We start from the raw sequence: 15477 nt of genomic DNA, 5'->3' as shown, positions 1-15477 counted from the left end.
CAGCTCGGCACGCTGCTTCTGCAGAGTGAGGCTGAGCTGCTGAACTGAATGAGTGATTTTCACAGCAACACAGAGGAAACTTTTTCTTTTATAGTTACTGAACGAGATGTGCAGTTCCCTCTTTGCCTTTCCACAGACAACTGAATAAATATTGTTATTTAAAACTCTAACATGTAAAGAAAGAATACAAACTACAATATTTGTTAATCCTAAACTAATATATCATCACTGTTAGAGGTGGAAGGGTAATACTTGACCTTGACTAAAATATAATTAATAACTACTAATATTCTAAATACTGTTACTCTTACACTGTGTTACCAGTACATCACTCCTGTTCTTTTCTAATGATAATAATAATATTGTTTATTGCTGAATTGAAGTTAGCTATTGTTATTATAAAGTTAACTGTTGCTAGCATCTGTATTTTCTTGCAGATACTAACCACAGTTACCTTTATAGTGACGGCTGCTGTTGGGGGAAGTATTTTAAACCTGTCCTCTTGGTTTTATCAGCAGTACAAAGTTGAATTAGCCATATTATATAAATAACCAGCATTGGTTGTTATGTTTTCATTAGAAAGTGTTACCTGCTCAGCTTCTGTCTGTCACTGAATAGACTCACATTTCACCACCAGCCTTTCATGTAGTCTGCAAATAACAGTGTGTGGGCCCCCTGGTGGGCTGTGAAGCTGCTGCTGGTAGACAGTAATAAAACATAATTTATTATTATGATGATTACTATTATGTTCTGTATTCACATTTATCATATGTGGAAGTACACGAGGAAACAAAGATAATATTTCACTTTAGTCTGACGTGATGATTAAAATTTAAACTGGTCCTGACTCACGTTTCTTTTCTCTTTATTTGCTTTGTTTCTCTTGTCGTCGTCTTTACTGGCTAGAGGTGCGTGAACAGTCCCGTCCTCCCTCTGAACAAGTGTTTCCTCTTCCTGAATGAAAAAAATTGAAGGTGTGTTCGTTTAAGGTGAGGAGCAGGTGGATTATGTCTGTGGATCTACTGCTGATTTCCTCAGGCAGAAGACGACTGAAGGAAAAGTTTTAGCTATTTGCTGTTTTTACAGAAAGATGCAGACCCTGTTGGTGTTTGTGATCCTCCTGCACGGTAAGAAAATCTGCCTCTGTTCTCACGATCCAAGCTCCATTAATGTCACACTTGCAGAGACACACAGAGACACACACAGTCAGACAGGTTTGTGTGCATTCATAAACAAGGTGAGGTCTCAACTGCCACATGCTGTTGCAGTTGAGATTATCCGAGCCAGCGTAACTTTATCTTAAATGTCTTCTCTCACTGAAGCAGTGAGACAAAAATGGTCTCTATCTGTTCTGTTATCAGCTCGAGTCCCTCTAAGCTGATGCACTTGGCGGTTTTCATTTCCTCTCTAGCCACCATGACAGTGTAACTGGTCTCACGGGTTTTGTGACAGTTATGAAACAGCCGCCACTTTGGTCATGTCTCAGGAATAATGTCCTTACTTATCTAAACTAATAAAAAAAACACTGAATCAACATGATTTCATGAAATCAGCCGGTGTGCATCACTGGAACTGCTGTATTGTGTCTGTGTCTACTTCAGCCTGTAATAAGTTTCCTGCTGTCATAATAAAGTGTGGGAATGATTTCAGGTTTAAACTCTTCCTGTCCTCACAGTTTCCCAGCATGCCTCAAGTGTGAAGGTGCAGGAGGGAGCAGAGTTTGTCCTGCTGCCATGTAAGTTTCTCAGTGTTAATGTGAAAGAATGCGCAGTTGTGTGGAGCCGGTCCGACCTCAACCCACCCACAGTTCACCTGCGTGAACCGGAAGGTGATAACCTTCAGAACCAAAACCAGCATTACAGCGGGCGAACGTCCATGAATACTGATGCTCTGGAAACTGGAAACCTCAGCCTCACTCTGAAAAATCTTCAACTGTCTGATAGTGGCAACTACACCTGCACCGCCCGCAAGTCTGGTATTGAACAGGGTCAGGCAACAGTGCAGCTGCAGGTCCAGAGGGCCACAGGTGGAGGTCAGTGCAAACAAATGAAAAATCATGTGCAGCGTTAGAGATTCTGCAGCATTATTTTAACATCACACAATTTTCCTGTTTTTGTTCACATTTTTGTTGTCAGGTCGCAGCAGGGTCACAGTTCTCCTGGTTTTCTTGAATTTGGCTGCTTTCTTAATTGTGGGTGGAGGCATGTACTTCAGACACTATTTTGTGAAAGGTAAGTGATTTGTCACATGTGTGATGTGGTCAAATTTCCAATTTTAAATGATGGTGGTTAGTGATCTTGACCTCAGATTTATCCAGCCATGTTCTTAAGGGAACCAGCAACCTGAGAAAATGTACAATTTTAATAAAGGTTTGAATTCGATGGCAGTAACAATTTTCCAAAAAGTTGCAGCAACAAAAAGCGAAAAATGAAACATCTGTATAATTATTTAACTAACATTTAACTGAATTAGGCTAATTGGCAACAGGTCAATAACATTGTTGAGTATTAAGAGAGGCAGAGTTACCCGAAGTAAAGATGTTCAGAGTTTGCAAAAACAATTACAAAATAATTGCAATGTTTCTCAGGACAGAATTCTGAAAACTATAAATATCTCATCATTTACGGCACATAACATCGCCAAAGGTTTCAGAGAATCAGGAGCAATCTCTGTGCACAGCAACAAGGCTGAAAATCAGTCCTGGGCACCTGCGATCCTTGGTTTGAAAGAGCTTTGAAACGTTTACAGATATTACTGCAACACACTTGACTATGCCATGCACACGTGCAGGTTAAAGCTGTATCATGCAAAGAAAACAGCGCATGTGAACATGATCCAGAGACACTGCTATTCTTCTTTGGGGCAAACGTCAGTAAAAAGTCGAAAACTGTTCTGTGGTCAGACGGATTAAATTTTAGGATTATGGGAACAACATGGACACTGCATCCTCAAAAGGAGGCATCTGACTTGTTATTAGAGCTCACTTACAAAACCTGATCTCTGATGGTATGTAATAGTGCTTCCACATCTGGAAAGGTGCTCAAAGGTATTTACAGGTTATACAACAACAAATTCTCCAATTGATACGATGTCTTCTTAAGTGAAGGCCTTACATATTTCAGTAACATCATACTAAACAGCGTCTGATAAAATAGCAGGGAAGAGTTCAGGTCCTGAACTGGTCTGCTTGCAGTTCAAAGCTTTTACCAGCTTAGAACATCTGGAGCATCATGAAACAAGCATCACTCATTTTAAGTTTACTGTTTGTATTTTCAGAGAAACTCTGCTTTTATTGTTGTTATTCAAGGCCATGGGCAGTGGGGGGTACTGGGAGTTGTGCTTTACCCTGTCATAAAAAGGCAGACACAGCAGCACAACTTGCCAAAAAAACCCCAAAAAACTCTTGAAGACATTTAAACACTTGATCTTCTGTCCTGTTTCCAGCTATCTAAGAATGCTGTGATTTTGGAAGCTGTAATACATAAGTAGAAATACCGAATAATGTTTTTTTTTCTTTCAGTCGTCCATTAAAGCATCATCAGAAATGGTCTCAATGGAAGGGCAGCTGTCAGGTAGCCATTCTTGATACAGAAGAACTGAACTCGCTGCCAGTGCAGTAAAAGCATATCTGGATTTTTGTTTTTTAAATCACAATGTCCTTCAAAAGTCCTGGAGAACTACTCCTGAACACTGCAAAAAGCTGCCTAACACAGTTCAGACTGTGCTAAAGAATAAAGGTGGTCATGTAGAAATGACAAAAATATCAAAAATGTCAAATATTGACCTTCAAGATCTTCTGTTTTTGTCTTAAATACTTTGCAAATATTTCAATAAATCGCTCCACCGATTTCCCAATTTCCCAAGATATGAAGACATGAGGGGCTTTTGTGTGGTGCTGTGTCACTTCGGTACCTAGGATGAATGATAAATGGAATACATATAAAGTCCAATGAGCTTCACCTATGATTACAGTTACACCAGTACAAGCTGAATAACACCCCACAGAGAAGAGAAAAAATATGATTCCAACCTAAACCAACGGGCAGAGATACCATAATCACAAAATAATACAAATGTTTTCAGGAACAACACTAAAAATACACAGTAACTATTTAAATCACTCCCTGCTCCACTCAAGCAGACACATGCCAAAGGTTAATTCAATTCAATGCAATTCAATTTTATTTACATAGAACCAAATCACAACAACAGTCACCTCAAGGCGCTTTATGTTGTACAGTAGATCGCACAATAATAGGTACAGAGAAAAACCCAACAATCATATGACCCCCTATGAGCAAGCACTTAGGCGACAGTGGGAAGGAAAAACTCCCTTTTAACAGGAAGAAACCTCCGGCCGAACCAGGCTCAGGGAGGGGCGGGGCCATCTGCTGTGATTGGTTGGGGTGAGAGAAGGAAGACAGGATAAAGACATGCTGTGGAAGAGAGACAGAGGTTAATAACAGATATGATTCAATGCAGAGAGGTCTGTTAACACCAGTGTTGGGTGTAATGCGTTACTAAGTAACGCGTTACTGTAATTAAATTACTTTTCCACTGAAAAAGTAGAGTAACTAATTACTGTCCATTTTTAGGTATTTTAATTACAGTTACTTACAATGTATTTGTGTTACATTGTAAAATAATTAAACTCGCTGAATATCATTATTTAATTTCATTAATTTATCTTCTAAACGTAGAAGTAAACTCTGCCGCTTTAACATGGCTGTAGTGCAGCTGCGCGTCATTTCGCGCCAGTTTGCTGCATAGTCGTATTCTACAGCGGATGTTGGACTCGGCTGAAGCGTGTGGCTGTTTTATGACATGGACATATTCCCGTCTCTTCACTTTTCTGAAACAAGCAGACAAGAACATTACAGTAATATGTAAGCTATGTCGTGGGGAGAAAAAACTATCGGCTGCTGTTAATAGTAATCTACTGAAGCACCTGACACGAGAGCATAGACGAACACTTCTGAGTGATCCTTGTTCATCATCCACGGATAACACCGCAGCAACTCCTGCTAAGCAGACGAAGCTTGATTTTACTTCAGCAGCACAGAAAGCGTCTGAAGGTGAGCTTAAAAAATGATTGCAGGCTACACTGTGGAAGAGATGCTACCGCTGTGTACTGTAGAGTCTCCGTCTCTAAAAAAAAAATATTATTTAAAGAGTTTAATTTCTATTGTTTCTCCACTCAAGGTTTATAGGGATTTTAAGAAGTATTTCGTTAAATTACTTATTTAGTAATTAAGTTACTTTTTTGACTCAGTAATTAGATAATTATTTTAAATACAATATTGACTAAGTAATTAGTAATTAATTACTTTTTTAAAGTAACTTACCCAACACTGATTAATACACAGTGAGTGAGAAAGGTGACTGGAAAGGAAAAACTCAATGCATCATGGGAATCCCCGTCAGCCTACATCTATTGCAGCATAACTAAGGGAGGATTCAGGGTCACCTGGTCCAGCCCTAACTATATGCTTTAGCAAAAAGGAAAGTTTGAAGCCTAATCTTGAAAGTAGAGATAGTGTCTGTCTCCTGAATCCAAACTGGAAGCTGGTTCCACAGAAGAGGGGCCTGAAAACTGAAGGCTCTGCCTCCCATTCTACTTTTAAATACTCTAGGAACAACAAGTAGGCCTGCAGAGCGAGAGCGAAGTGCTCTAATAGGGTGATATGGTACTACAAGGTCATTAAGATAAGATGGGGCCTGATTATTTAAGACCTTGTATGTGAGGAGCAGGATTTTGAATTCAATTCTGGATTTAACAGGAAGCCAATGAAGGGAAGCTAATATAGGAGAAATATGCTCTCTCTTTCTAGTCCCTGTCAGGACTCTTGCTGCAGCATTTTGGATTAACTGGAGGCTTTTTAGGGAGTTTTTTGGACTTCCTGATAATAATGAATTACAGTAGTCCAGCCTGGAAGTAATAAATGCATGAACTAGTTTTTCAGTGTCATGTTTTAGCATCTTAAAGACTTCCTGTGCAGCTGATGATGATGTTTGTTGTCCTCTCAGTCCCGCAGGTGAAGGTGGATTCAGGGGTGGAGTCTGTTGAACTTCCCTTCATAACCACAGTTCACCCGCCTGATGACGCTACAGTGATGTGGACTGACAGCTTTAAAAGGATAGTCCATGTGCAGCAAAGTGACTCTGACCAGCCTCAACAACAACAACAACACTGGTTATATACACACAGAACCAAGATGAAGAGAAAACAGCTGACAGTTGCCAACCTCAGTCTGACTCTGAAGTACCCCACAGACAAAGACACGGACACCTACACCTGCACCGTCAGCAGCAGGGAGGGAAGCATCCTGCTGAAGAAGCAAGTGAAGCTGAAAGTCAAAGGTCAGAGCTGAAGATACAGATCAAAGGTTTACAGTATAGGAAAATGGTGAAGTTCGGTAACAAGAGCCTGTCATCAATAATGTGTCTGTGGTTACTATGGTGAACAGGGTTTTATGAGTGAGCTGCAGATACAGGAGGTCCCTACGTTTTTGGACACTTTGCCTGGGGTTTATGTGATTACACAGGGACCTCAAAGGGGCTTTTAAACAGCTTTGCGGTGCCTTAGCTCTTACAACACATTATTTTACAAGTACTCATTTAATAAAAGGCTGCGAGGAGAGGCTGGAGTTGAAGTTGACTGAGTTTGGGTGCAGAGCTTGCAGCTCTGAGATTACCACACTTGCGCAAGTAAAAAACGATCGAGGTCTGATTGTCTTGCTTTGTTCATCGGGATAAGTCTCGGAGCTAGCGAGGCCTGCGAGTGCAGACCTAACAACCACAACAGACGTTTCTTTAAGTTCATTTTGAGCACAAGCTGAGCATTCAGAGAGCAGATCGAGTGACCAGTTGTCTGTGTAGTTGAATCATGGTCTAGTAACTTCTACAGTTTCTTTGAAAGATTCTAAGAAATAATATAAACCTTGAAAGATGAAAATAAAAACTTTACTCTGCAGAAACAAACAAAGGATTTGATTCTGTACATTTGACACAAAGGATTCTGGTAAAGAGTCCGCTCTGCTGCTGATTGGACAGACACCACTGTACTGTACTCTGTACTGTGGAGCAAAGGAACATATTTCAGAGTCGAATTGGTCAAAGATGTTTTCACTGAAAAGGTTTAACCTCACGCTGCTGCACTGGCTGTACAACTCATTGTGCTTTGTTGTCCTCTCAGTCCCCTGTGTAGAGGTGAAGGATGGGGTGGAGTCTGTCCAGCTGCCTGCAAAACCAGACATCGCCTGCCTGAAGATGCTAAAGTGGAGTGGACTTGTATTTACATTCGAACCAGGAAGGTCCACGTGTATGAGAACGGCTCTGACCAGTTTAAAGAACAGGACCAGTTTTACAGAGAGCGAACGAAGATGAACAAAGACCTGCTGAAAACTGGAGACCTCAGTCTGACCCTGAAACACCCCACAGACTGGGATCACTACACCTACACCTGCACCGTCTACAGCAGGGAGGGAAACATCCTGCTGAAGAAACAAGTGGAGCTGAAAGTCAGAGGTCAGTGCTATAGATACAGGTCAAAGGTCAGAGGTCATGCAGGAGTTTATTCTCTAAAAGCTTTTAGTTTGAATCTATTTTCAGTTCATTCAAATAAAATAAATTCTTTGATGTTTTGACTAAAAGCCAAAAATGTCAGGCGGAGCAACTGTGTGTTTAAATCATTGGTTCTTAACCTCGTTGGAGGCACCGAACCCACCAGTTTCATATGCGCACCGAACCCCTCTTTAGTGAAAAATAAAATATGATTTCTTTTTCATATTCAAGACATAGATATGTTTTGGTGCACAAAATGACCCGTGCGTGAACATCACCTTGTTCAAAGAACAAAACCAACACAATGCACGAACTTACAGCAAATTACATACAAATGTACATACTGCGAATCAGTGTGACTTCTGCTGTTGCCCTTGAGAGACCAGTTCAGATGTGGCTTCACCTTGGCAAGCGCCACTCTCATGTCATTTTCACAGCAAAGTCTCTTCCTTTTCTTCGTTTTTATGTCCAGCATCCTTGACAGGGATTCCTCGCAAAGATATGTTGTAACAAATGGTATAAAAAAAATCCAGGGCTTTCTTAGCAATAACTACATATTTGTCCATTTGTCGACACCAAAACGTTGAGAGCGTTGTTGTTCTGAAGAGTTGCTGTTGAACCTGGCTCTGCTGAACTTCAATGATTTCATCAAGGTATTCATCATCGACATCTGCTGTCTCAACAGCAAACGTAAACGGCTGTCTCACCCATGCTGAATCTCTTGTAGGAAAATATCTGTCGAGAGAATTTGCAAGCTCATCTAAATGTGTTGCAATTGTTTATTTCTCTTGATCCTAACTTCAAAATAAAAGCCTCTGGCATGATTTGAGTGGGAGGGAAACATCCTCATGAAGAAACAAATAAAGGTTCAGGTCAAAGATAAGAAACCAAATAACAGCTTTGCTTATGAAGTAAGACTGACAGAGTATTTAAGGATCCCAACTTGTTTTATTTTTAACTCCACAGTCACATATTTGGTTCACAACATAGGTTTCATCTGTTTTCAGTTCTCCTGTCACAAGCACTCACTACAGCAAACACCATTGCATGTTAGATTTAGGAGAGCTTTTTCTACAGCCTGAAGGTAGCCTATGCTTTACCTGATGGGTACAATGTTGGTGTTGCTGCTGCTCCTGCTACTGAGAGTGCTGGCGTCTGGGAAGTGGTTCTCAAAACTCTTGAACAGAGGCGGGGTTTACGACACCAACTGTCTGCCATCTACAATCCAGTTTTGAGATCCCTCCCCAGACGCCTTAACGCCCACTCACATCCTGGACCATCTGACCTCAGGAAATCACATGATAGGGTGGGGAAAGGTTTCACAATGAGCTCACCCAAAACCCTGGCTGATTGTGAAACACACCCATTTTCACACGTTGGCTCAGGTGATTACAGGATCATCAGGGGGTCCTTTTGTCCCTCTGTGGGGGGAAACTCCCACTAGGTTTATATCTGGGACTCTCCACCATTTGACCTTAGAACTGAAGAAGCTTCTCGGATGAGAGGTGAAACGTCTTCAAGCAACTTAAAGAAGTCCAGACGCTTTTCTTTCCAAGCTCCTTAGACTGAGTAGACAAATCTTGCCCCTGATTATTACCACCTGTATATTTTAAATTACATTTTGTTTGTAGTGTCAGTTCACAGTCGCTTCAATGAGTTTTATATTGTAAGGTTCAGTAAAGACCTCACTGACCTTGTTCTTTTTTTTTTTTGTTTATTTGTTTATTTATAAGGAACCCCATTAGCTTCCACAACAGTGGTTGCTAGTCTTCCTGGGGCCCAAACCATCAAATACCACCAAATAAAATGTTACCCAATGAGTTGGATGCAAATTGTCCACATAATTTGGCTCTTAGATCCACAATAAGGTTTTACAATTCTGAAAATGTAAACATGTGAATATTAAAAATTATATAAAAAAAGCAAAAAAACCCAAAACAAAACACTCAAACAAAATACACAATTTCCATTACAAGTGACATTACCCTCTACAATTTTTACAAATACATTAAAAACTGCCTAAATAGGCTTTTAGGTGATTTTTAAAATTATGAATAGAAGCCAATTCTCTAATTGCATAAGGCGACTTATTCCACTGAAAAGATGCTCTAAATATAACAGAGTTTTTCAAAAAGTTACTTTTAACTCGAGGAGTTACTAAATTGTGGTTAGTTGAAAATCGTGTAGCATGATTATGTATTTCATCTGGATACTGCAACTGAGCACAAAAAAAGTATGGTGTGTTTACCAGTATTGCTTTCTTTAAAAATACAAGTAAGCCATAGTATAATTTAGCTTGTACAGAAAGCCAAGAAAGTTTATCGTGCATTTTATCAATACTTGTATAATATGAACACCTTAACACTAATCTGGCCGCCCTATTTTGGACTAACTGAAGTCTGTTCAGATCTGTCTTATTAGCTGCTGACCAAATGACTGAGCAGTACTCTAGATGAGATAATACTAGTGCATTAATGACATCTTTCATAATTGAAGAAGTGATGTAAAAAGAGCATTTCCTAGCTATAGCTATGCCCTGTCCCATTTTCTTAATAACAGAGTTGATGTGCTGAGACCATGAAAGGTGGTGGTTTATGGTAACACCAAGTAATTTAATCTGGGTGACCTGTTCTAATACCGATCCAGCTATGGAAAGATTTAGTTGTGGGCTGTTGACTAAGCGTACTCTACTTCCTATTAACATGGATTTGGATTTAGACACGTTTAAAATCATGTTGTTTTTACTTATCCAATCAAACACATTCAGCAAATCTAGTTGTAACACGCTTGTCAATTCAGAGTGGCTACTGGCTGAATAAAACATGGTGGAATGTCTTTCAGTGTGTCGGGTGGAGGTGGAGGAGGGGGCGGAATCTGTCCAGCTGCCCTTCAAAACCACAGGTAACCTGTCCAGTGCTGAAGTGGAGTGGTGGCGCTATGAACCTGAACCACCAATTACAGTCCACAAATATGAGCAGGGCTCTGACCAGCGAGACAAACAGCACCAGGTCTACAGAGAACGAACGAGGATGGAAGCAAACTCACAGATGACTGGAGACCTCAGTCTGACCCTGAAGAAACCCTCAGACAGAGACACGGGAAAATACATCTGCAGTGTCAAGGACAAGAGGATGAAGAGGAAGAAAACGGTGCTGCTGATAGTGACGAGTCAGTATGAGTGTGCATGTCAGAAAATATTTCTGTTTGTGTGGTTGAAAATCATTATTCAACCATTACCATTAACCAAATAAAAACCTGCCTTGTAGATTCACTTCTGTCTGTGCAGCTCATGATGTGGTTTTCCTTCAGACTGTCAGGTGGAGGTGGAGGAGGGGGCCGAATTTGTCCGGCTGCCCTTCAGAACCACAGAAAACCTGCCTGAAGATGCTGAAATAGTGTGGAGACATACTGAATTGGATCCATCACTGATCGTCCACGTGTATGAGAACAGCTCTGACCGGCCTCACAAACAGCACCAGGATTACAGAGACCGAACGAAGATGGATGACGACCTGCTGAAAACTGGAGACCTCAGTCTGACCCTGAAACAGCCCACAGAGAGAGACAGTGGAGAATACAGCTGTGATGTCAGCAGCAAAGAAAGAAGCATTTTAAGAGAGACCACAGTGCTATTAAAGGTCAAAGGTCAGTATGAAAATATAGGTTTTCTCTTTCTCGTACTTGTGGGGACCAACAGTCTCTTTTGGGAACACCCCTCGAGTTTGATTTGCATTTTTGAGGCTCAAAATGTGGGCAAGGTTAAAGTTAGGCTATGGTTAGATTTAGTCAATCTTTATAGATGGTTAGGGAAAACATTATGTCAAGTAGATGGCTCCACTAAGATATGTGTGTGTCTCTGACTGTCTTGTGTCTCCTCTGCAGGGAGAGTTCAGGTCCAGGATCAAACAGGGGACATCAGGAACAGAAGCAGCTCCATTGATCCGACTCCTCTGATGGCTGATCAATCAGTTTGATCTGAAGGCTTAGTATAGAATCAGCTGTTTGATCATAAACATGGATTAGCCTCCTCTTTCAGCTTATCACAAGGACACAGTGGGAAAGTGATTCTCAAACTGTGGTATGTGGGCGTCCTCTAGTAGTACAAGGGAAGCCTCCAAAGTTTTTTTAAGATTAAAAAATATAGCATGTTCTGACTGAGAAAATATAATAATGTGCTATGCGGTGGTGAGCAACACAGCTATGTTAGCATAACATAAACACAGTGAAGATGGAGGATGAATGAACTTTTTTCCACTCAATAAAAGTTAAGGTGAGGGTTCCTGATGGTGAGGGACAAATGCAATCGCATGGCAGGATGCTGTAAGCGGACCAAACATCAGTCAGGAGAACAACTGAGATAATCGCTGGGAGCAGTAATTAAAACAAGTGAAAAACACAACAGCGTTAATAAATGCAGAGTAGTTTGGCCCCAGAAGCAGGTTTTATCAGGTCATCACTTAAAGATTGGAAGTCCCACCCGCTGCAGATGTTTTAATGCAGTACAGTTGTTATTGTCACCTGTCACATCCTGTTTATGACAGTTAAAATAAATAACATTCATATAAGAAATAAAATCGTCTCGTGTAAACTGTATGTGGTGTTAAATATACAGTGTTGGGGAGTAACGGAGTACATGTACCAGCGTATTTAAAATACAAAATATGAGTAACTGTATTCAGTTACAGTTACTGTTTAAAAAGGTGGTATTTAGAATACAGTTACTTTGCTGAAATAAATGGTCTTTTCCTGTTTCATGTGTTATACTATGCCCTCGGTCTTTTTGGTAATTCCACGCCAGTGGAAACCCAAACAAAACACACATTACGAGGCTCTAATGCCTGTGTCTCAACTCTATTTGTGGTCCACAAAATGACGTGAGGAAATATTTTTTTGAAATTATTGTTCAAAAAATGATTTAATATGAAGGCAACAGGCAGAATGCTACAAGCATAGCTCTAAAGAATGCAGCCTGATGGGCAGTGTAGTCCGTGCTGCAGGGAGAATGGACTGCCATAACCATTATGTGTCTGTGAGCGAGGGAGGGAGAAAATGGAAAAGTACGAGCTGTCACCCATCAGAAACAGGAGCTGGAAGCATGTAAATATAATAATAACCACTGCAGCCAAGAAGAGTGCCTGACGAGCCCAGTTGTAAGTAAGCTATTAAGACTCGACTGTACACCGTGTTCGTGTTTTCCTCTGAAACAATACGAGGGGATGTATTGTGTAATCTGTAGTGGAATACAGTTTAAAAGTAACCTTCCCAACACTGTAAATGGGCCTATACTACTGTACTTTAATATCGGTCATAAGGGTGGTACTACAAAAGCTATATATTTCATGAGGTGGTACTCATTGTGAGAAGTTTGAGAATCACTGCCTTACATTTATTTATTTATGCTTTTATTATTTGTATTTAACCAGGGAAAAGGTTAAAAAGTGATTTTGGGAACATTTTTGTCTCTTTTGTAGACCTGGACACTCTTTTTATTTTATGAAAAATAAACAAAATATCAATTAGAAAAAAATCTTTCTTCAAGGCAGTCCAGAAACACACTCATCTTTTACCTTCCACGTTCACTATATTTCTAAACCACTTTAAAACAACATAACGGCTGACCAAAGTGCTGTAAAAGAAAACAACAATTAAGCCATAAATCAGTACAGCTACGTGTAAAGAGTAAAAGTTTCAGACAGATAACAACTCACACTGGGTTAAAAGTCAAGGAGAAAAGAAGCGATTGAGCCTGTCTGACCTCCAGAGGAAGCTCATTCCACATTTTAGGAGCCAAAGCTGCAAAGGCTTTCCTGTCTCCTCAGGATTTATTAAATGTCTTCAGTCAAACGCATCTGGTTAGCTGAGGAACAGGTGACGGCATGTGAGGGTGAAGCACCTCAGACAAATAAGAAGGGGCAACACCATTAAGAGATTTAAAAACCAAAAAAAGAAGAATTTAAAATGAAACTTAACAGGAAGCCATGAAGGGGTACTAAAGGGCCACAACCTTTTCTCTCTGTCACTTGATGAGTTTTCATAGACCTTCTCAATCATTTAAAAAAGGACATGTTATCTTACTGACACATTATTTTTAATGCCATTGTTTATCCATAACAGTGACACCACTTCCACGTTTCCAGTGTGGCATTATTGTTAGAATTATTATGAGGGAAGTTTTTATTTATGGGGATAAAAACAGATAGCATTGTTATATTTGTATAAACTTTATCAAACCAAACATTACAATGTGCTTTACAAAACACATGACTCAGAATAGCATGCAATCATTCAGGCAACATAACAAAGGGTTAAAATAGCACAATTGTAAATTATAAAAATGAAATAGGAACATTTGGTGTATCCAGTTAAAATAAACCTGCACTCAACGCTTTTCTTTCCAAGCTCCTTAGACTACGATGACACAAAGCAAGATAAACAATGAATGAATGCCAAAATGAATGAGTTGACATTATTATTCCTTTTTAAAACGACAGAAAATACCAAATACCATTAAAAATATGTAACAACTAAGATTTACAAGCAAGGCAACAATGTGGAGAATTGAGTAGTACTGTTGCTTTACAGCAGAAGGTTGTGGCTTTAGCTGGCTGAGATGTTTCTATGTAGGTTTTACATCTTCTCTCTCTATGTGCTTTCTCTCTCAGTTGGGTGTGAGTTCAATTTAATGTCATTTACAACAACAGTCACCTGGAGGCGTTTATATTGTAAGGTAGATCCTACAGAGAAAGTGGAGGGAGACGAGGATAAAAACACGCTGTGGAACAGAGCCAGACAATAAAAGTAACTACTGCTCCAGAGCTTAATACAGGGAACTGTAATGATGAAACCATCAAGCGTGTTTCACTGCACTCTCAGAAATATGAAGCTGGGAGAAGTTAGTTTATATATGAAACTATTTCATTTGAGCTTAGTTTCTGTTAGTTTCAGTTTCCGTTTTTATTCATTATTATGTTATGGAGAGCATATGTCAGAGGCCGGATTATGAAAGTACGTACAGGAATTACGATAAAAACACAGAACTTCACAGAATCCATCAGAGTCTCATCACAAGTTGCAACCAAACCAACCAATGCTGAAAATAATGATATGTGTTTTTAAATGTTTTCATATCTATTTTTAATACCCTTGGCTATCAGATCATATTTCTGTCATCGTCTCTGAGTTCTGGCCCGCCTTCTCTCTCTCTCTCTTTTCTTCCTGTCTCAGTAAGCATGTGTGGGCATGTGCTGTTTACCTCTCTTAGATGTGGTTCCTGCAGTCTTTCCCGCCCTCCTGTCAAACCCTCACATGTTGAAGACTGACTCAGCTGCTCCTCAGCGCCTGGAGGAAGAGGACGAATGATAGAGTGAGAAGCTGTACAGCAAGCGGCTTCTTGATTTTTGAAAGCAGTTTTTGGCACAATCTGGATTGAGAGTGGATCAGAACGGCGAGCTGTAGTGTGGTGTACAGTGGGAAAGAAAAAAGGAGGGGCGAAGGAAAGATTCTTTGAGGGAATGGGGTCATAAAAAACACTGAAAAAAAGAAAATTAATTAATTAATTGATTGATTAATTTTTAATTTTGTACTGTGTAAAGGTTTGTTTCCACGTGAAATAACTTTAATAGAATATGATTTTTAATTAATTTTTTTCTGAGTTTTTTTTTTTTTTTTAACTTTTATTTGGTTTACTCGGGTGTGAAACTACAAGGAAAGCCGATGTCCTCTTCTTTCCTCAGAAGTGATCTGTGGCCGTCTGAATGACTTTTCCATTCCTTCCACAGATGTGTTTTCACAAAGTGTGAAGCTGGATGGATGTAATCACAGCTTTTTAGTCCCACACAAATCAGCAGGAGCTCCCGCCTCTGTCTGCAAACAGGCCCAGCAGCATTATTCTGCTGGTGAATGCATTTAACTCAG

At 40.0% G+C, this 15477-nt stretch overlaps 1 protein-coding gene, 1 long non-coding RNA gene and 1 pseudogene across 3 annotated transcripts; 2 read left to right on the top strand and 1 right to left on the bottom strand.

The window, feature by feature from the left end:
- Positions 1-591: 591 nt before the first annotated feature.
- LOC146673053 (uncharacterized) lies at positions 592-1165 on the bottom strand. The gene is made up of 3 exons (XR_014910431.1): positions 1099-1165; positions 853-954; positions 592-697 (listed from the first exon to the last, which is right to left on the bottom strand). It is a non-coding gene; the product is annotated as an uncharacterized LOC146673053 (long non-coding RNA).
- On the top strand, positions 963-3672 carry LOC146673052 (butyrophilin-like protein 2). Its single transcript, XM_085401634.1, has 4 exons — positions 963-1127; positions 1676-2032; positions 2136-2231; positions 3521-3672. The coding sequence occupies exons 1-4, from the start codon at positions 1091-1093 to the stop codon at positions 3529-3531; spliced, it is 501 nt and encodes a 166-aa protein (XP_085257760.1). The 5' UTR covers positions 963-1090; the 3' UTR covers positions 3532-3672.
- Positions 3673-4770: 1098 nt separating this feature from the next.
- Positions 4771-12833, top strand: LOC146673051 (uncharacterized; annotated as a pseudogene). The gene is made up of 6 exons (XR_014910390.1): positions 4771-5075; positions 6028-6360; positions 7196-7527; positions 10405-10731; positions 10873-11208; positions 11446-12833. The product of XR_014910390.1 is annotated as an uncharacterized LOC146673051 (transcript).
- The last annotated feature ends 2644 nt before the right edge of the window (positions 12834-15477 follow it).

Source organism: Rhamphochromis longiceps, linkage group LG3 (assembly GCF_057381845.1).
Source record: "Rhamphochromis longiceps isolate RC_006_pf linkage group LG3, R_longiceps_female_GT1.1, whole genome shotgun sequence".
Lineage (NCBI taxonomy): Eukaryota > Metazoa > Chordata > Actinopteri > Cichliformes > Cichlidae > Rhamphochromis > Rhamphochromis longiceps.
The sequence above is the reverse complement of the archived record's forward strand: the minus strand, read 5'-3'. Positions and strand labels throughout refer to the sequence as shown.

What these genes read in the sequence shown, in the direction of transcription:
- LOC146673052 (XM_085401634.1), top strand. Translation starts at nt 1,091, where the DNA reads ATGCAGACCCTGTTGGTGTTTGTGATCCTCCTGCACG. An exon ending in GTTTGTGATCCTCCTGCACG is followed by an intron (nt 1,128 to 1,675) that starts GTAAGAAAATCT and finishes CTGTCCTCACAG; the next exon opens with TTTCCCAGCATGCCTCAAGT. An exon ending in CCAGAGGGCCACAGGTGGAG is followed by an intron (nt 2,033 to 2,135) that starts GTCAGTGCAAAC and finishes TTTTGTTGTCAG; the next exon opens with GTCGCAGCAGGGTCACAGTT.